Source organism: Arachis ipaensis, chromosome B6 (genome assembly GCF_059453495.1).
Source record: "Arachis ipaensis isolate K30076 ecotype BB chromosome B6, ASM5945349v1, whole genome shotgun sequence".
Classification (NCBI taxonomy): domain Eukaryota; kingdom Viridiplantae; phylum Streptophyta; class Magnoliopsida; order Fabales; family Fabaceae; genus Arachis; species Arachis ipaensis.
This window is the reverse complement of record NC_142441.1, coordinates 150,522,918-150,543,200: the sequence shown is the minus strand read 5'-3', so window position 1 is coordinate 150,543,200 and position 20,283 is coordinate 150,522,918. Positions and strand designations below refer to the sequence as shown.

Here is a 20,283-nt window from a genome sequence, read left to right as displayed (position 1 = left end):
TAATTTTTCACTCATCCAGAGAAAGAAAAAGAAAAATTTTTCCAAAAAAAAATTCCAAAGACAACTTAATTTCTGATAGTAAAAATAATCGAGCAAAAAAAAAAAAAAAAAATACAGGTTCCTGTAGGCAGTAGCCATAAGTGAAGGTTCCTACGATTTAGATACAGTGTGGTTCTTCTTTCTTCTTCTTTTTTCCCTGCTAGCTAAGCTTCCTTCTTCTTCTTCTTCATTGGACCATCCATCAACGACTTGTATCTTAATTATAACCTGTCAGATTTGTCCCACCACCGCCACAATCTTCCATCTTAACTACCGTTCACGATCCCGATCCCGATCTCATTCCATCGGATCGGGTTGCTTGCTGCACCGGCGTTGGTCACCGTTCACGGTTGCCGCATGTTCCTTCTTCATCTCTTTCTCCGTCTGGTGAGCTCTCCTTCTCCATCTCAAGCTTGTTAACTTTTCATCAATTCATTTTCCTCAAATGTCAGTCTAGGTCTGAATCCGTGGGAATGTGCATTGTGGTTAAAGGTGATGCTTAATTAAAGTTGCTCTTATTTTCGGCGATGTTTAATCAAAGTTAATTTAGCTGTAGATGTAATGGGCTTTGAATTGAATTCGAATCCAAGGGAGAATTAGCGTTGTTGTTAGGGAATACTGACAATGGGTTCTTGTATGGCTGCAAATTCATGGTTATGCTTGACTGTGTTGAACTTCGTCAAACTGAGTTGTCTGCTACACGAAATTGGGGATCCATTGATGCTTGTAAATTTGGATTGTGGTGTGTTATTGATCATTAGTGATTCACCTGGATAATTTGCAAATTTGTATTTTGTTCATATTTTTTGTTTTCCGAAGACCTCGTCTATTCTATCATTTATCTTTTTGCTTTTACTAACAATAATCTTTGTTGGTTTTCTTTTTACTTCTTCTCTCAAAAGGTAATACTGAAAACCCAAAGCAACCCGTGAAGAATTATTCGTTGCACAAACGAATATGGCTGATGTAACTCCAAGCTCAGTGGTGGTATGCATTACTTTTCGTTTCCTCTTAGCATCTGCAACCAGATGGTGTGGACTTTTATTTTTGCAATCAATTTTTTTATGTGTTGTGTAGAGCCCTGGTAGCACATTCGATTTGGGAGCGTTTGTTGGAGACTTAAATGTTGAAGACGATCTAGGAAGGTTAGATTATATTTCTTGTTACTACTATCGGTTTTTGTCATTTCATTTTTGACCTTTAAGTATTGAAAAATTGTGGATTCTGTTTTTTGGGTTCTTGTTGCAGTGATGATGTGTCGCTGGAAGGGCTTCAACAGGAGCTTGAAGAATGTAAGAATGATGAAGTGAGTTAACCATATTTTATTTTGTTCTTCAATGGAAACTCTATTAATTTAAAATTACATGATGTTCGAATAGCCTAATTTTTTCTCCTTCTTTTTAATTTAATCTTTTGTAACCATGATGGTTTTTTTATTTGAATATGCTATGTCCTTTTTTGCATGCACCTTTGTGATATTCCAATGCTTGTTCCTAGTCACTATACAACTATGACAGCAAAAACATTTTCTCTCTTCATGGGTTGGTTACAAGGATGAAAAGAAAAAAAAGGAGAAGAGAAGAGAAGGGGGGGGGGGGGGGGGTATAGGATAATGATCTCTTCCTTTTAAAAAGGGGAAAAAATTAAACAAATGTGTGAATACTTCAATGGGTGGCTAAAATTTACAGCTCTTTTACTGAATGAGGATTACAATTAGGTTTTATCGCGCCCGTTCTTTGTCACTAATCACATAAGTTCTTCATATTTCCGGTTTTCTTTGCCTTTGAAATATTCTCCCAGTTAGACATGCATATGAAGTTATTAACTTGTTTTCATTGATGTAGGTTGTTGCAAACATACTATCCAAAGGCACAAAACTTAGGGATTATACAAAGGGAGTTGAAAATGATTTGCGCAAAGTCGAATTGGATTCAATTCAGGTTTGTTTTTAAGTGTTTTTGTAATGCTTTATAATAGCCACTCCATTTTTATTTGGTTTGCTGGACTTGACAATTAGTGTGCCTGTACGATTGCTTTCTGGTTAGAGAACTAACGTTACATGTAGGCTTGGCATTATGGAGATCATATCTCTGTAGGATTTTATCTGGTTCTAGGTTCCGTGGTTGCTGAAATTTACTAATCAATTAGTGTTCCAACTGATTTGTTTGTTGCAGGATTATATTAAAGAAAGTGATAATTTAGTCTCTCTTCATGATCAAATTCGTGATTGCGATAGTATTTTGTCACATATGGAAACTCTTCTAAGTGGATTTCAGGTGTGTTGCTCGACCCTTTGAGCACTTTAGAAACTTACTGTATTTATTTTGGATACATGTGACAGAATCTATTTTGAGTACATGCAGTTGGTAAACAGTTTATTTCACCCATAAGGCAGTTGCATTAATTTGGAGGGGTCATCTCTGTTATCTTGCTTATCTTAATTTTTGTTACATTAATTGACTGCTCTATATAATTGAGATGATTATCTACAAAAGTCTTTGAGCATATAATGGCAAAGAAATAATTGAAATCTGAGGTGGAACCATAGTTCAACAAATCGGCTAAGTGCCTGCAATAATATGGAGAACTTATTCAACTGTTTGAAGTACATGCTCTGTGGATATTGAATATTAAATACTAAAATACTTTGTGCTTTTTAATCAGGCTGAGATTGGTTCCATTAGTTCAGACATTAAGATTCTACAGGAGAAGTCTATGGATATGGGTTTGCGCTTGAAGAATCGCAAGGTATGGCTGTTTTATTTAAAATACTCCCTCTGTTTTACAGTTCACTTTTATAATTTATATTTTTTCACAAATAATTGGTACCAAGGATAATTTTGTAAAATGCATTTTACTATTTATAACTCTGATACATTTCTATCATTTCCTTAATCCAATTGAACATTTAAAAAGGGGCTGCTAATTAAAAACAGAGGGGAGTAAAGAAAATTTAAAAGGTGTTTCTTGTTTGTAACATCATTTGGCCTTTGCTTAAATACAATGGGAAATATGGACAAGCATTATGCACCTAATTTTCATGTTGATATGGGAAGCAAACTGCATAAAAAGGCTATTTACATTAACATTTTGACAAGTTTTGTATGTAGTAAAAGAGTTTTTCTTCTCTCTTTTTTCCCCCCAAAAAGGTGGCTGAATCCAAATTGGCTAAGTTCGTCGAGGACATTATTGTCCCTCCAAGGATGGTGGACATTCTTGTTGATGGAGAGGTATTTATGCTTTTTCATACTCTTCTCTCCAGTAATATTGGCTTAATTGTTTTTGATGGTATACTGTATACATTTTAATCTTTTCTAGTAGTATTGTTTCCATCTATCTTCTACATCAATGAATGCTATCAGTTTTTTAGGCTTTGAAACAAGGGTTTTATTGAGTATTTCCCATATACTTTGATCGTGACTTTTTCTTTAGTAAATGCATAAAAATGAAAATATATGGCATTGGAATTGAAGTAGCTGGTGGATTTTTAACTATATCTTGTTTATTAGTTTTGAATTATATAGGCCCTTTAAAAACAATTATTCTTTTGGAGTTGAGAATATGTACCCTAGGTTGACAGCTTATTGTTGCTGAATAGATGTCTCTCTCTTTTGACATTTTAGCCTTTAATATATTTTAGCCTTTGCTTTATATGTTTTAAAATCCCTGGACACTACACAATATATGATGTGCCTATGCTTAGCATACTCATGTGCTATACTTTCATTCCCTTTTGGTTACTCTTTTCCCCTTTCCTTTCTTAATCTTTTGGACTTTTTCCAGGTCAATGAGGAATATCTGAGAACACTTGAGACTCTGAGTAAGAAACTAAAGTTTGTAGAAGTGGATCCCATGGTTAAAGCTTCAAAAGCTCTAAAAGATGTTCAACCTGAGCTTGAAAAACTCCGGCAGAAAGCAGTGTCTAAGGTTGTCAATAACTGTAAAAGTATTAGCATGAGCTTTTCTTTCTATAATAAAATATCTTGTAATATTTTATTTTTAGTAGTTATTACATAAACAATTATATTTATCATAGCTATCCATACATCTGCAGGTGTTTGACTTCATTGTACAGAAACTGTATGCGTTGAGAAAACCCAAAACAAATATCCAAATACTTCAACAAAATGTCCTTTTAAAGTACAAGTGAGTTTCTTTTAATGGTTTTTAGAACCCTGTAGCTTGATATGATGATAACTGCTAAGCTATAAAATCAAAATTTAAAATTTTATCTACAAGCTGTTGATCTCATGGAATGTTGTTAATGAATAAACACTCAAGAATATTTGTTTGTTCTGTGATAAGAACCATGGGGGGACTTGGGCCAATCATAATGGGCCTAATTTTAATTGCTGAAGCATTAGTGACACAAAGATTGCAAGAGGAGTAACAGAATGTGTATGTAGGTGTGGCCATGTGGCTAGTTTATAATGGAGGGAATATCAGAAAATAAGTTGACAAATCATTTTAGTTACTTTGTGAACTTTGGATTTTGCTTTGAATCTAACAAATCGAAATTAAAAGTGTAGATATGTCATTACTTTCCTCAAGGAACATGGCAAGGAAATATATAATGAAGTTCGAGCAGCTTACATTGATACGATGAACAAGGTAACTCTTGAAATCAGAGTCATCCATTGGGATTTTGACTGATTTATAATTTTTGCCTATGTCTACAATATTGATGTTGCTATGAGGAGTGGACAACGCTTTTGCTTGCTCTTGATGTAATTATCTTCAATTTTGTTTCAATGGGGTGTAAAGGGATGTATGAATATTGATAGTATGTGAGACGTCAGGCATCTCTGTGCTGGCCTGCCATATTCAGGGAACTGCTGTCTGGAAGCTGTTACTTTGTTTCTGTGCTGGTTACTATATTGCTGACCTCCATGCTTTGAATGGTCACTTAAACTTTAGAATATTGCTGTTTGGATTGTTGTGTGAGCTCAGTTGTCTTATTACTGATCCGTGTTACATTTGTGAATTAACAACTTTTAGCGGCTACTTCAATAGTGTGCATGTAGAATAGATTGATTTTAAAGGGAAACAGTGAAGTTGAAGAGAAATATGGAAACTAATCTAATGTTGTTATATTTTTGCAGGTTCTCAGTGCTCATTTCCGTGCTTATATACAAGCTCTGGAGAAACTACAGCTGGATATAGCAACAGCGGAGGATTTAATTGGTGTAGAGACCAGAAGCAGTGGTCTTTTCACAAGAGCAAGAGAACCACTAAAGAATCGTTCTGCTGTTTTTGCTCTTGGGGACAGGATCAATATAATAAAGGTATAACTCAATCTAGAAAAAGGGGGAAAACCATGTAGAATATTCATTTTCTGAATGCTGAGTCAACTAAGATATACAACAACTAAGTTTTGTCAAAAGCTGCCTGGAGAAAGATTTCTTTTTCTTCATTGGGCTGTATTATATTTCTATGGGTTCTGTGGGTGCTGTTGGTGGTTTTATGAATTGATAATTGTACCTTGATTTGATAATAAAAAAAAAGGAAATGAAAAGAAAAGAAAAAAAGGGAGAGAGATTCTTCTTAGGAAGTATTTGCTATACTTTTATTAGTGATGTTTAGTTTCTCCTAGGCTCTGGTATGATTACTAGGAATTTATGTCATTAGATGACTCCGATCTCCACAGCTTGTACGAACTTCGGATTACTGCCTAAGATTTGACATTATTATATTGTTCACGTTTTTAACAGGGAATTGAGGAGCCTGCTTTGATTCCTCATATTGCTGAAGCTAGTTCTCTTAAATATCCATATGAGGTTCTTTTCAGGAGCTTGCAGAAGCTGCTTATGGATACTGCTACTTCAGAGTACACTACAGTTTTCTGTACCTCTTAAATTGTCATATAAAATATTAGTGTGCATAAAACTTACGGTGATATGCATGTTTGGCATTATCTTCTTTTGTCTGCAGGTATAATTTCTGTGAAGATTTCTTTGGAGAAGAAAATGTATTTTATGAAATCTTTTCAGGTATCTGAATTCTTTAATAGTGTCTTCACTGTACTCACAAATTATACAGAAGATCATTATATTAGTAACACCAATGAGCTGGGATGCTTGGCAAAATTAAATAATGTAGCATTGAAAATTCAGTACTGATGTGTTAGGGATGAAAATTTAAGCTCGTGATTTATAATGTTTGCATGGGATTTTATTTGAAGTGCTGAAACAATTAACTTAAAGTGAAACCATTCTATAGTGATCTCCAATGCTCTGAATGTTTTCAGCTCTTTTTATTTTTTACTTTTTGGTATACAAATACTTGCACACACCAAACAAACAGTATCATTTTCACGGTGGCATTTTATTTTATTTTATTTTATTTTTCACTTCTGGCCTCAGGTTCTAAGTGGACTATTTTGTTTGTTCTTTGGTATTGTCAGGTCCTTTCGGTGTCATTGATGAGCACGTCAATACAATTCTTCCAAACTGCTATGATGCTATAGGATTAATGCTTATGATTCTTATAATTCGGCAGCATCAGGTAATGTTCAACTTGTAGCATTCTGGTTCAGTCCTTTCAATAAGGACAACATATTAAAGCCAACATGGAAACACCATAGTGAGAGCTAATTTGACTACTGTTGCAGCTGTCCTATTGTAGGTATAATGCCAACACCTGATCTTAGCCACCTTCCACCTATCCTGGAATTCCCAATTTAGTTGTCGTTTGGGGATATAAATCATATCTCAGGAAGTAAATGCCAAAAGTGAATAATATCCAGAAGATCTATGTAATATTGTGATGCAAATACTGATGAACGCATCCTCCTATACTGTATAAAGCATAATACCATGATGATCTGTGCTTGTGATACAAGCTTACCGTGATAAAGCTTTGTTAGAAATGTGTAACACATAATAGAATCTTCAGCACAGTTAGCATTCAAATTAGTTCCGTTCCCCAGATCATGTTTCAGCTGAAACTAAACTTGTTGTTTGTGTTGGCAAAGAATAGTGCTTTTACAAATGGTTCACTTTTCTCATTTCAGCTCATCATGTCTCGGAGGCGTATTCCATGTTTGGATTCTTATTTAGACAAGGTCAGTTAACACAAGTCTTTTCTTGATCACTGATAATATTTTAAAATGAATAAAGTTAACTGCTCATGAATAGCCTAGGGTTCTTGTTCCCCTTCCACTGCATTTTTGTCTCTCTTCTTGCTTTATAGTCCTTTTACTACCTCTGATATTTTTTGTGCACATTCTTGGTTTTCTTACTCCCTTGCACTTACAATATATTGTGTCATTTATGTACTTTTAATTTAAAATTTTGAGGGACATGCAATTTTGATGGTTCAAATGGATTAACATTAACAACATAAAAGAGTCCATGAACCTGTGCAGCATATGCACCATGGAGTTTAACTGAAGCTGATTCCGAATTGGCAGGTTAATATTTCTCTATGGCCTCGATTTAAGATGGTATTTGACATGCACCTCAGCAGCCTGCGTAATGCTAATGTGAGGACTTTGTGGGAAGATGATGTTCATCCTCACTATGTCATGAGGCGTTATGCTGAGTTCACCGCCTCGCTTATCCACTTAAACACTGAGTATGGAGATGGTCAGGTCAGTATAAGAAAAAAGGAGAATCATCAACTTTTCTTTTGTACGTACTCTGACATCATGACAAAATTTATGTGCTTAATTACAGCTCGAGTTGAATTTGGAACGGCTTAGAATGGCTGTTGATGACTTAATAATCAAGCTTGCCAAGAACTTTCCAAAGCCAAAACTGCAGACAGTGTTTCTTATAAACAATTATGATATGACAATTGCTGTTCTGAAGGTAGGATCTACAATCTGATTCTTTTTTTATAGTTGAGCTATATGTGCATCAATCTAAAGGTCAAGGGTGTCATTAGACAAAAAAGTTACTTGGACGAGACCCCAAAAGAAATTAAAAAATAAAATGAAATAAAATCACATAAAACATTGATTTCTATAGTTTGCTCTAGCAATTTGGAATTTCCTTGAGTTTTGTTCATCTGAAATTTTCTGATGATCTTGATTCCAGGAAGCAGGTCCTGAAGGTGGGAAAATTCAAATGCACTTTGAGGAGCTACTAAAGAGCAATACAACATTATTTGTGGTAATTGCAATAATCTCTTGTATATCTTGTGTCACCACAAACAAAAATTTTGTGGGAACACGACTTATAATCTAAAACAACCATGCTAGGTGTACACCAAAATCAGTCACTAGTGTAGAATACACATTGAAATACAAAATACATATTAAAAATGAATTAAACTACACATGGAACAAAAATACATGGTGGCTGATTTTGGTGTACAAATAGTATTTTTGAATCTAAAAGTAGATTTTTTTTAATAATAATAATAATAAAAGCTGTTTTGAAAAGGTTGTCATGTTTGGTAAAAATAAACAAATAGATAATAAGCAAATAATAATTCCAAGCTGAAAAAACGCTTTATAATCATAAGCAACTTTTTCAAGCTTTTGACTAGAAGCAAAACTCGCACCTTTAATATAGCTATTAAATTCTATTTTATACATCCAAACATAAATTACTTTGAAGGTAATTATCTAAAGATGAAATGATTTTGACATAATCAATTATGGAGAAAAAAGAAAAAGGAAGCAATTATAATTATTGAAAGGAGGAGAAATGGGAAAGTATAGCTAATGATATGTTTTGGGAGAACTTAATTTATCCTTATGCTTTAATACATAGTCATGTTGACACTTTCTCCAATCCATGCAGGAAGAACTGCTACAAGAGCATTTCAATGATTTAATCAAGTTTGTAAAATCCAGAGCCTGTAAGTATAAGAAAACTCTGAAAATGTCAACACCTTATATGCATTCCATATGGATTTTAGAAAATATTCTGGTTTAACTGTGCTTGACTTTTCAGCGGAGGACTCAACGTCCAGTAATGATAAGCCGATAACCGTGGCCGAAGTCGAGCCACTGGTGAAGGATTTTGCGAGCAGGTGGAAGGCTGCGATAGAGCTTATGCACAAAGACGTGATAACTTCTTTCAGCAACTTCTTGTGTGGTATGGAGATCTTAAGGGCCGCATTGACTCAGTTGTTGCTTTATTACACCAGACTCTCTGATTGCATCAAGAGGATAGTTGGTGGTTCTGCATTGAACAAGGATCTTGTTTCCATTTCTTCAATCATGTATGAAATCAGGAAATACTCAAGGACTTTCTAATTCCCAACCCATGATGTTCGGTTTATATATTATGTAAAAGAAAGAAAATTTTACCTCTTCTATTTTGAAAGTGAGATGCTTTTAAGTTTTTGTACTTCAGGGTACATTTATAGGTCCTGGAATTAGTAACTAGGTGCTATGATTATTGAATTCCATTAATTCACTAATGCAGACATGTACAAATTCATGCAATAGATGTGTATCAGTATGACAAGTTGCGAAGTGCGAACAATGAAGGCTTTAAAGTTCTTTATAGACTCCACAAAGAAAGGAATCTTTTAGACCAGATTTTTATTATGATAATTGATAAAAAATTTCATGAACTGGGAGGTTGACTGTCAAAAACATAGCAAACGTTCCATCATAGTGTGGTGGATGCATTAACCCAAACATAGCCTATGTCACTACGTTTCTTTATTATGACGAGTAATGAATTATTTAGTGCATGAAGAACAATTGAATGTAATTAATAACCTAAGAAAACTAGAACTTTATAATAATTACAGTAATGCAAAATTGCAAATTATAAATGAACATTACACTTGGCCACGGGGAAGAGACAAGGAAAAAGAATTTAAATATTTTTCAAATTAGTAGTACATGAGCAGAATAGCAACTTTTCTCGTATTTGATGGGTCAGAAAGAAAAATAAAATAAAATCATATAGTGGTAAAAGAAAGAGAATGAGTAAATGTATGATTTTAGCTTCATTATTTAATGTACGATTCAAATTTAAAATTAAAAATATTTTCCCTCTAATAAAGAAAGAGACATCATCTAATAAATCTTGCAGATTTTTAATTTATATAGCATGGACAAGAATTATAAGAAAAATATGCACCAAAAAATTGAGGAAAAAAATTCTAGATATAAATTTAATTCTCCGTATTACTCAAAATGTGAAAATTGGAATTAGTTACATTTCAATTCCGAGCTATGCTTCATTGCAAACACCAAACAAGAAAGGGGTAAAATACACATAACATAATGTGAAGAGGCAACACAACTACACAAGAGATTAACACAATGGTCTGTTCAAGCTTGCATAACTTTCTGAAAAGTAGTACCTTCTCATGGATCTAAACACATACACAAACACAAATAATTATTAATTCAATTTAACAACACTGCCTAATTATTTTCTATAACTTAGTCCATATTTTTCAGTTGTTTTGAGAACAACCCTTTTGTGTAACCTCCAATTATCACGTAAAAGAATCTTTGCCCCTATGATATATAAAAGTTCAAGAGTTCCAAATCAACAACAATAAATACCTTAACATTCCCACATATCCAAATCAAAAAAACAAGATACAAGCCAAAGATTCAGTTGGCAAGAACACAGTCACAAAATGAAGATGCTGAAATTCAAGTTTCTTCAGATTCTTCTGTTGATTTTCTGTGCCAAACACACCATAGCAGAAAACAACATAGAACAATCCAAAAAAACATACATAGTCCACATGGAGAAGTCCACCATGCCAGCAAGTTTCAATGATCACCACAATTGGTTTGAATCATCATTGCAATCAGTATCAGAATCAGCAGAGATGCTATACACCTACAAGCATGTAGTCCATGGCTTCTCAACAAGGCTAACTAACCAAGAAGCCGAGGCGCTCTCGAAGCAACCAGGAATCCTTTCGCTCATACCGGAGCGCAAATACGAGCTTCACACAACAAGAACACCATACTTCCTTGGATTGGATCTAACTCTTGCTAGTTTGGATAGATTTAGCACCCATTTACCTGCCTCTGTGGCAGAGAGTGAAGTAATTATTGGAGTATTAGACAGTGGTATATGGCCTGAGCATGAGAGCTTAGATGACACTGGATTTGGCCCAATACCAAGTAGATGGAAAGGTGAATGTGAATCTGGAAAGAACTTCAATTCATCACACTGTAACAGGAAACTTATTGGTGCAAGGTTTTTCCACAAAGGGTATGAATCTATGATACCTTACTCATGTATACATTAAATAATCTTATTTGAGCTTACATGGAACATTATTTATCAAACAACTTAACAAACTTATTACGTGTTGTGTTGAATATTGATATCATTGCAACATAGGCATGAAGAATCTATTGGACCTATCAATGAAGAGAAGGAATCTAAGTCACCAAGGGATGAAGAAGGCCATGGAACTCACACCTTAACTACAGCAGCAGGTTCCATAGTTTCCGGAGCGAGCCTCTTCGGCTTAGCTCCGGGGACAGCCAGAGGAATGTCAACACAAGCCCGTGTAGCATCTTACAAGGTATGCTGGAAAAGAGGTTGTTACTCCTCCGACATAGCCGCCGCCATCGACAAGGCCATCGAAGACGGCGTGGATATCCTCTCCATGTCCCTTGGCTCCAAACTAGACGAATACTACCAAGATCTTATCGCAATTGGTGCTTTCAGAGCCACCTCCCATGGAATTCTTGTTTCCATTTCAGCCGGAAATAGCGGCCCGTTTCCGGGAAACATATCCAACGTGGCACCATGGATGACAACTGTCGGTGCTGGTACCATAGACCGTGATTTTCCGGCGTACGTCAGGCTCGGAAACGGGATGACATACGCCGGATCATCACTCTACGTGGAAGCCTCGAGTAAGTTACTGGACACTCCCCTGCCACTTGTTTATGCCGGGAATGTGAGCAATTCAACATTGGAAAACCGCTGCGAAACAAACACACTGATTCCTTCTAGAGTGTCCGGGAAGATTGTGCTATGCAAGAGAGGAGGAAGTGGAAGATTCAAGAAGGGATTAGAAGTGAAGAGAGCTGGTGGAATTGGAATGCTTATAGGGAACGGTGAAGAACATGGAGAGGAGTTAGTTGCTGATGCACACCTTGTTCCTGCAGCATTGTTAGGGCAGAAAGCGAGTGATGCCATAAGAGATTATATTTTGTCTTGTTCGAATGCCACGGCTACGGTTTCCTTTGGAGGCACTCAACTACATGTTCAGCCTTCTCCGGTGGTGGCGGCTTTCAGCTCCAGAGGACCCAATCCTATCTCGCCCAAGATACTTAAACCGGATTTAATCGGACCGGGAGTTAACATCCTTGCTGGATGGACCGGAGCTGCTGGACCAACTGGTTTGGAAGAAGACAGTAGGCGCACCACCTTCAACATTATGTCCGGTAAGTGTTTATACTGAATCGATGATTAAGTGTTGACCAAAAATTATAAATTCTGATAATTCTTAACATTTCTCTTTCATAAATAATTTAACAAAAGCTTATTACTTATAATCAACACAATCAATTTGATTCACATTCATGAAAATTTGTAGAGAAAATGACAAATAGGTCCCTAACCTTTTGTCTCGCGAACATTTTTGTTCCTGACCATTGAAAAATACTTTTAAGTCCCTGACCTTTACAAAACTTGGACGGATCAGTCCCTCCGTTCAAATGCCTCCGTCAGGGACTGATCCGTCCAAGTTTTGTGAAGATCAAAGACTTAAAAGTATTTTTCAATGGTCAGGGACGAAAATGTCCGCGTGACAAAAAGTCAGGGACCTATTTGTCATTTTCTCAAATTTTTATTACTTTAACGTTAAAAGTGTGATTATTTTGTTACCAAAAGTATGATTATTTTAATGTTAAAAAATTACAAGTAAAACATATGCACAAATAACTAATAGATAATTTAGTGATTAATTTTTGGAACTTATAAAACATCTTTTTGTTTGATTAATTTTTGGAATTTATAAAATATCTTTTTTTATGTCTAATATTAAAATTAATTGTGGTCTCTTTTTTTAATAGTTTTTGAGAATTAGATTGAACCAATAAATTTGACTACGTTAACCAAAATTATTTTTCAAATTAATCTGATTTTGAACAAAAATCAATTGTGAACGAATTAGCCAAAGACAAAAATACCTGTCAAATTGTTTCAATTTTTAGCAGTTAATTTATTTAAAATAATAAAATACAAAAAAATTAAAAATAATATATTCATTTATGTTAAATTTTGAAGTTTCTAATTTTAGTTCTAATAGTTGAAGAGTGAATTCGATTTTGAGAATTTGCATTTTGTGATGCTAGTAAAGTTTGATGGTGAGCAACAGGTACATCAATGTCATGCCCTCATATAAGCGGTTTAGCGGCCATCCTTAAGGCAGCACACCCAGAATGGAGCCCTGCCGCAATAAGGTCTGCCCTTATGACAACATCATACACAACATACACAAATGGATACCCTATTATGGACATTGCCACACAACAACCAGCTACACCCTTTGACTTTGGTGCCGGACACGTGGATCCACTCCTAGCCCTTGATCCTGGCCTTATCTATGATGCAGATATACATGACTACCTCAACTTCCTCTGTGCCTCAAATTACAACTCTTCTCAAATTAAGGTTCTTGCTAGAACAGACTTTACTTGTGTCCCAAGCATGACCTACAGGGTTGAAGATCTCAACTACCCTTCTTTTGCTGTTCCTTTTGAAACACCCAATAATAGTGTCCAATACTCAAGGACATTGACCAATGTGGGTGCCCCAGGAACATATAAAGCTTCAGTGTCATTCCAGTCAGACACATTAGTGGAAATTGTGGTTGAACCTGAAACACTTACCTTCACTGAATTGTTTGAGAAGAAGAACTACACTGTGACATTCACATCTTCTAATTCAGTAGCTCTGGGCACAAATAGCTTTGCTTATCTGAAATGGTCAGATGGACAGCATAAGGTTGTTAGTCCGATTGCATTTAGTTGGATATGATTATCAATGAATGAATGAATATTAAAGTTTCTAACTCTTTAGATTAATTTAAAGGTAGAAATGCACGTACTGTTGTTTTTATGTAGTATTGATAGTTGAAAATCGTTAAATGATAATTTAACCAAATATATTAAATTATTTAATGATTCTCAACTATTAACTTTATGTAAAAATTAAAGGGCTTGCATTAGTTGAGTACCACTCTTTGTAATGCTTGCTTCGTTGTTGATCCAACGGGAGAGGATAATGTAACATCTTTTTAAGTTATAACATTAGCTTTGAAATGTTTATCATATCTTATGCCTCAAATGACATGAAAATTAATCTAACTTGATGAAAATCTTGTATAATCAATGTATCTATAGTCATGTTCATAATTAATAACTTAACAAGTCAGCCTACCAGGGATGACAATGTCACCAAGGCCAAGCATTGAAAATGGACGGGTAGAATCTGCTGTGGGGTGACAAAAGCTGAAAAATAATTGGAATGATCAATATTAGGAAGATATTGTATAAGGTATATTATTTAACTTCATATAAAGGAGGAGAAAATAAACTCAATTCACTCAGATAAGACTTTAACCTTTTTCAGAGCATCAAATGATTTAGCAACGCTAACCGCTAACCATCACTGGAGTGAAAAAAACCCAGAAAATGTCATATACAAATAGTCCAGTCTGCACAACACACGAATAGAAATGATACACACATCAACTAACAGGAAACACTAAAAAAAAAAGTGTAGTAGAAACTTTGTTTAAATACTAGTCTCTGTATAAAAGATTGGAAATCAACACAAAGTCAAGATATTAAAAAATGAGGAATTAGTTCTCCAAAACTTTTTCTTTTTTTTTTCAGAAAAAAAAAGAGCTTATCTAAATTTTCTCAAATGAAGAACACAATTTTTATTTATTTTATCATTTATTAATTTTAAAACACAAATATAAATACAGAATTATCTTAATTTAAATTTAAATAAAATATAATATAAAATATAAATTCAAATTTTAAATTTTAGTTCAAACTACTAAAAGAGTCATTAAAACAGACATGGCTTCCTCTGGTCTTGCAAACAAGTCAAAATCAAAACTACGAACATCGTTAAACTTGAATGAAAACCAACTTGGAAACAACAAAAAGACGAGAGAACAAAAAAAGGGAAATAACAGAAAATCTGTTTCTTTTTTTTACGTGGAAAAAAAATCAGTTAAGTGATAGAAAAATGCTTGGGTGGAAAAATCAGTTAAAACCTTAAAAATTTTCAAATCAAAATTAAAATCATATCTAACATTCAATTAAAAGTTAAAACTGTGTGTATCCACTATCCAGTTAAACTTGAACGAAAACAAATTTGGAAACAACATAAACAAAGTGGAGTGAAAACTTGTGTTGTATCCAGTTAATTATTTTGAAACAGTATCTTATCATATCATATCATATCTTAAATTAAACTTACACAGGTTAAAATTAATCAAAATCTTCCTTAATTGATTTTTAAAAACAGAAAGTATTTAATTTTATCATATCTTAAACTCTAAATAAAGCACATCCTATAAATTCTGATTCATGAGTCTCACATTCTTGTGAAAAAAAAGTCTAACCTGTTTTTGGAAAGTGTTTCTAGTGTCATGGTTGCCAAGATGAGAAGCAAGAAAGCTTTGAAGGAGTTGTTGAAGCTGGATTTGAAAACAATAGAAGCTATGGCTCCTAATCCATTCTGCCTTACAAGAATTGACGTCGTAGTGTCCCTACACGATCCGGAGTACTGCAAAGTGAACCGGGCAGCAATTAAGGCAAACAAGAGTCTCTACTGCGAGGAGGACCGTGCGGAACTCAAGAGGTTCTCCAAAGCGTTGAAGATGCACCACTCTCTGGGAAAGGCAAGCATGAAAGAGAATAAAGGCAAGAGAACGCTGAATAAGAAGAATACTGCTGCATCATCGCCTTCAACAGGATCCACATCGACATCTACATCGCCTTCAACAGAATCCACATTGCCATCTACATCCCCTTCAACATCCACATTGACATTTACATTGCCTTCAACAGTATCCACATTGGCATCTACATCAACAGCAAAGACTGATATTCCAGAGCTTCCGGAAATTTTCAAGGCGATTATTGCTTCCCTGAAAGGATTTGATGTAACTTTTGTGATGCAAAGGAAGTTAACAAAGACAGACTTGGAGCCTAATAACAGCCGGTTAGCGATGCCGGAGAAGCAGATAAACGAGGAGTGCAAGTTCTTGGCACACAAAGACGCAGCGATTATGAGGGTTCTTGAGGCTCGGGATGGGAAGGGGCGGCTGATTGGGATGAAAGTAGGGCTCGTAGAACCGTCAGGTGAAGTGTGCCATGATCAGGTTCTGAAGAAGTGGAATATGACCTCTGCATCAACTTATAATCTAGCGAGTTCTTCTTGGTGCGAAATTGCTAGGAGGAATCATCTCAAGAAAGATCATCTTCTCAACATTTGGTGCTTCAATGATGCCGCCAATAAGTTTTATTTTCTTCTCCATCATGTAGGCTCTGAACCTTTCGAGCCTTGCAATCAAATCAAGACTTAGCGTTAGTTTTAGGGTTTAAAACGGGGAAGGGTAACAAAATTGAGGAAACCTAAATGCTTGGCTTACCGGGAATCCTTGTTTTGCAGAAACAACACTCCAACGAAGGAAACCCTTTTTTGGGAAGTTCCTTTGGCTTTTTCTGAAGCTGCTGTTGTTACCTTCAAAAGAAGCATGAACTTCAGTCCCGAAGAATGGGGTGTGATTCCTCACGCTCATTATCGTTTTTCTGTTCTCATAACAAAAAGTTCGTCTTCTTAGTCCCTTGATTCGATTCAGAATTTGCAAGAGCAGATTGTTCTCTGTTGCGTGAATTTCAATGAATGAAACCAATTTTCTTTTTTCTGGCACGAAATGGAAAATTTAGGAAATTGGGGTTTCAATTTGTGTAAAAGGGATAATAAGTGTATAAGCATGTGAAAGAAATTGTGGGACTCCTTTTGTATTTTTTATTTTTAATAAAGTTTAGAGGAATATTTAGTTGCTTGTGGCAGTTGGATTAATAAAAAGAGAAAAAATCTTTTTTAAACTTTTAACTGTATCATTGTTGAGGAGACTTAGCTTACCTTCTCATTAAATATAAGGTTTTTTCATTAGCCATAACATAATATGGTTAAACTCTGAATTAAAAAAAAAAAAAAAAGAGTTTAATTGAATAAAGTGGTGCATAGAAAATAAAGAACAAACAAAAATACTTAGCGATTTTTTGTTCCAAGTTGTTTTTAATTTTTAGATCATTATAATATTGTGAGTTTGTTTGTTTTGTTTATTGAAAAAAAGTTTTATTTTTTTTTAACTAAGAAATGAAAAATAATAATAATTTAAAAATTTATTATAATAGTTAAATTTTATAAAAAATATACGAAGGTGTGATATTTATGAGTAATAATTCATGTATGTTTATTTTTTTTTATAGTATCTTTCGAAGCGTTTAATAGTTTTATTTACTAAATTATAGATCCTCATACATTAAAGAGTGTGACAAATATTTTATATAGAGGACTTATATTAATTAAAATAAGACTTACGCGTGGACGGTAAATTAATAATAGTATATAATAAATATTAAAAATGGTTATGTTTTGTAGAATTAAAGTTAAATTTGAAATGTGCTTTGTTTAAAATAATTTGTAGTACAAAAAATATTGGATGTTAAAGTTGTACAAAGTGATATTTTTATTTGGTGATTTGATTTTTGCATTTGTTTTAGTTGATGGACTTAGTCTTTTTATGTGGCGCTCGTCCTCCTTTTTCTTTATTGGTTATTGTTAGAATTGTTGTTTTTTTCTTTCTGTAGTAGATTCTTATGAAAACATGTTATTTATGAATTGTTGAGTTGTATGCACTTTCTATTATGTTTTCTTGTTCCATTTTTGCATGTATATTTTTTCTTCTAAAGATGTGTCTTGAATTTGTATGGTTTTCTTTCTTTTTAATCTCTTGATGTAGTTTTCCAATGACATCTACAATAAAAGAACAAAAATGTGTAGATTTTTTTAATAAAAATAATTAAAATAATATAAAATAAAATTACCTGTTAGTATTTTTCTTTGACCCACTTTGTCAGACAATGTCTCAAGTGATGCAAATTTAAAATAGTCTTGGAAAATGTTCAAAATTGGATCTTTAATTTCTTTCACAGTTGTGAGTAAAAAGTTTGCGTTTATTGTATCTTTAATTGGCCTATATAGATCATTTGAATCTTCTATTTTTAAATTTTTTATAATATAGACTTTTTCTTCTTGTAACAAATGTTTGAATTTGTTCATCATATTTCTCTTCACAATTATATGAAGATGTGTTCCTGCATTAGTAAATCATAGTTAATAATTAGTTAAAAAGGAACAATGAATAGCATATTAAAAGAAGTATACTTTTAATAATATCAAAATATAATTATATATAAAGTATTATAAAATAATATAAAAAGTATAAAAAGCAAAAATAATTAAACTATTTTTTTCGTAAATTCAATTAAAAAATATAATAAATATTTTTTTTTATCTTTTCATTTAATATAATCATTTCTAAGCAAAGAGACTCTTCTTCATTTGTGGGTGTTAATGTTTTCTATAGATGAACTACGCAAACTTTGATAAACCAATTGTCTTTTTGTTTGGTAATATTATTCAAAGAATGATACTCTATTGAATAAGTTTGAGATGTTGTGTAGCTAGAAAATAAATTTTTCGTACTAAATTTGATGTCATTTGAAGGAATAGTGATTAGAAAGTTATATAAGTAGTTGAAATAATATGAAATTTGAATATTTGTAAAGTAAAATTTATTATGATTATTAATATTATTATTACATTTATAATATGAATGTTTATTATATTTAATGAATTATTTATAGAAATTAACAAATTAATTATTGGAGTTATAAATTTATTGTGTTGTTTATAACGGTAAGATATAATAAATATATAGATATGAATTGAATGTTTTTATAAGTTATAAATTTTATTATAAATTTTTGTATATATATATATTTGCAGTAGGACTTTGTTGACCATAATCCTTACGCGCTCGGTTTTTAAATACCTCCACAGCTTCGTCTTTTACTATGACAAAATCTCGTTGACTGAACTTACCATAAACAAAACATGACAAAAATAAGAACAATTCAACTAATTAATTAACATTTTTCCCTATGCGATTTGCGCTTTGACTAATGTAGTGTCGTCAGTTATATTTGAATTTAGTATGGCATTCATGCTTTGACTTTTGTTTACATTAATAGGCAATGAAAAAAATCTTTTTTTTTTCCCTACTTTCTTAAAGATATTTTAATATAAAGATAATATTACAAATTATTAAATAATTAGTTATATTTGATTGGATATATCTGACTGAATATATTTAATTAAATTATTTAATAATTTATACTATTATTTTTGTGTAAATTTTTTTCATAAAAATAGACAAGTAGTCATTTTTTGTTTTTGTATGTATGAAAAAATTAAAATAAAACTAAAGAATAATATTTGGAAGTGATATTTTAGGAGTTAAAGAGATTTATAATTTTTTCTATTTTGGTTTTTTTGCAATGCATTCATTCCTTTATTAAATGAGTTATTTAGACATAATAAATATATAAATATAAATATTATATATATATATATATAAAATTATAAATATTAAGTTAAACAAGATAATTTTTTATTTTTTATTAAAAAATAAAATGGTTTGACTATTATATATCCTAAAAATACATGTAATTATTATATATTTATCAAAATAAAATATTTAAAATTTTTTATTCATAATAATCTTAACTTGTGCTCTATGAGCATAGCTAAACTCAAAGTAAAATACTTATCATATTAACTTGATATTTATTTAAACAAACAAATAAACTAACAATTTTTAACCCGAATTGGTTTATAATTAGTACCCAGCTAACATACATTAAAAAAATTGATAAATGATAAAGTCTTCATCTCTTTGTTAAACTCTCAAATAACAAAAGAAAAAATATATAATTTTCTTCCATTAATAACTTTACTTATTGCTCTCCAAACTCCACTTGACTTCATTCTTATTAATTTGATATATTTTATTGGTGAAAAACCACCCTAGTTCTCTTCTCTTCTAAAATTCAATAAATTATTTTTGATATTTTGAAAAATATATATAATATTACTTATGATAAGTTGATAACTTATTAGCTATGCTGATTTATTGAACTCTTTTCTTTCCTTTTTCTAACTTTTTACAAAAGATATTATATTGAATTCT

At 32.8% G+C, this 20,283-nt stretch overlaps 3 protein-coding genes across 4 annotated transcripts; 2 read left to right on the top strand and 1 right to left on the bottom strand.

The window, feature by feature from the left end:
• The first annotated feature begins 20 nt into the window (after window positions 1–20).
• POK (Vps52 / Sac2 family) lies at window positions 21–9,517 on the top strand. Of its 2 annotated transcripts, XM_088489631.1 has the most exons (22): window positions 21–146; window positions 275–426; window positions 942–1,026; window positions 1,117–1,184; window positions 1,288–1,345; window positions 1,884–1,979; window positions 2,214–2,315; window positions 2,704–2,787; window positions 3,189–3,269; window positions 3,823–3,966; window positions 4,094–4,185; window positions 4,569–4,650; window positions 5,142–5,324; window positions 5,751–5,866; window positions 5,971–6,029; window positions 6,443–6,543; window positions 7,052–7,102; window positions 7,451–7,630; window positions 7,716–7,850; window positions 8,079–8,153; window positions 8,790–8,847; window positions 8,943–9,517. In XM_088489631.1, the coding sequence occupies exons 3-22, from the start codon at window positions 997–999 to the stop codon at window positions 9,245–9,247; spliced, it is 2,100 nt and encodes a 699-aa protein (XP_088345757.1). In that variant the 5' UTR covers window positions 21–146; window positions 275–426; window positions 942–996; the 3' UTR covers window positions 9,248–9,517. The 2 variants fall into 2 exon arrangements, with proteins under 2 accessions (XP_088345757.1, XP_088345756.1); XM_088489630.1 differs by lacking the exon at window positions 21–146 and having other exon boundaries at window positions 160–426.
• Window positions 9,518–10,587: 1,070 nt separating this feature from the next.
• Window positions 10,588–14,056, top strand: LOC107605606 (subtilisin-like protease SBT1.7). The gene is made up of 3 exons (XM_016307528.3): window positions 10,588–11,189; window positions 11,322–12,379; window positions 13,315–14,056. The coding sequence occupies exons 1-3, from the start codon at window positions 10,600–10,602 to the stop codon at window positions 13,974–13,976; spliced, it is 2,310 nt and encodes a 769-aa protein (XP_016163014.1). The 5' UTR covers window positions 10,588–10,599; the 3' UTR covers window positions 13,977–14,056.
• On the bottom strand, window positions 13,251–16,761 carry LOC148563132 (uncharacterized). The gene is made up of 5 exons (XM_088491188.1): window positions 16,612–16,761; window positions 15,580–16,337; window positions 14,562–14,655; window positions 14,379–14,449; window positions 13,251–13,916 (listed from the first exon to the last, which is right to left on the bottom strand). Exons 1-2 carry the CDS (start codon window positions 16,759–16,761, stop codon window positions 15,786–15,788), a joined length of 702 nt encoding a protein of 233 aa, XP_088347314.1. The 3' UTR covers window positions 13,251–13,916; window positions 14,379–14,449; window positions 14,562–14,655; window positions 15,580–15,785.
• Between the last annotated feature and the right edge of the window lie 3,522 nt (window positions 16,762–20,283).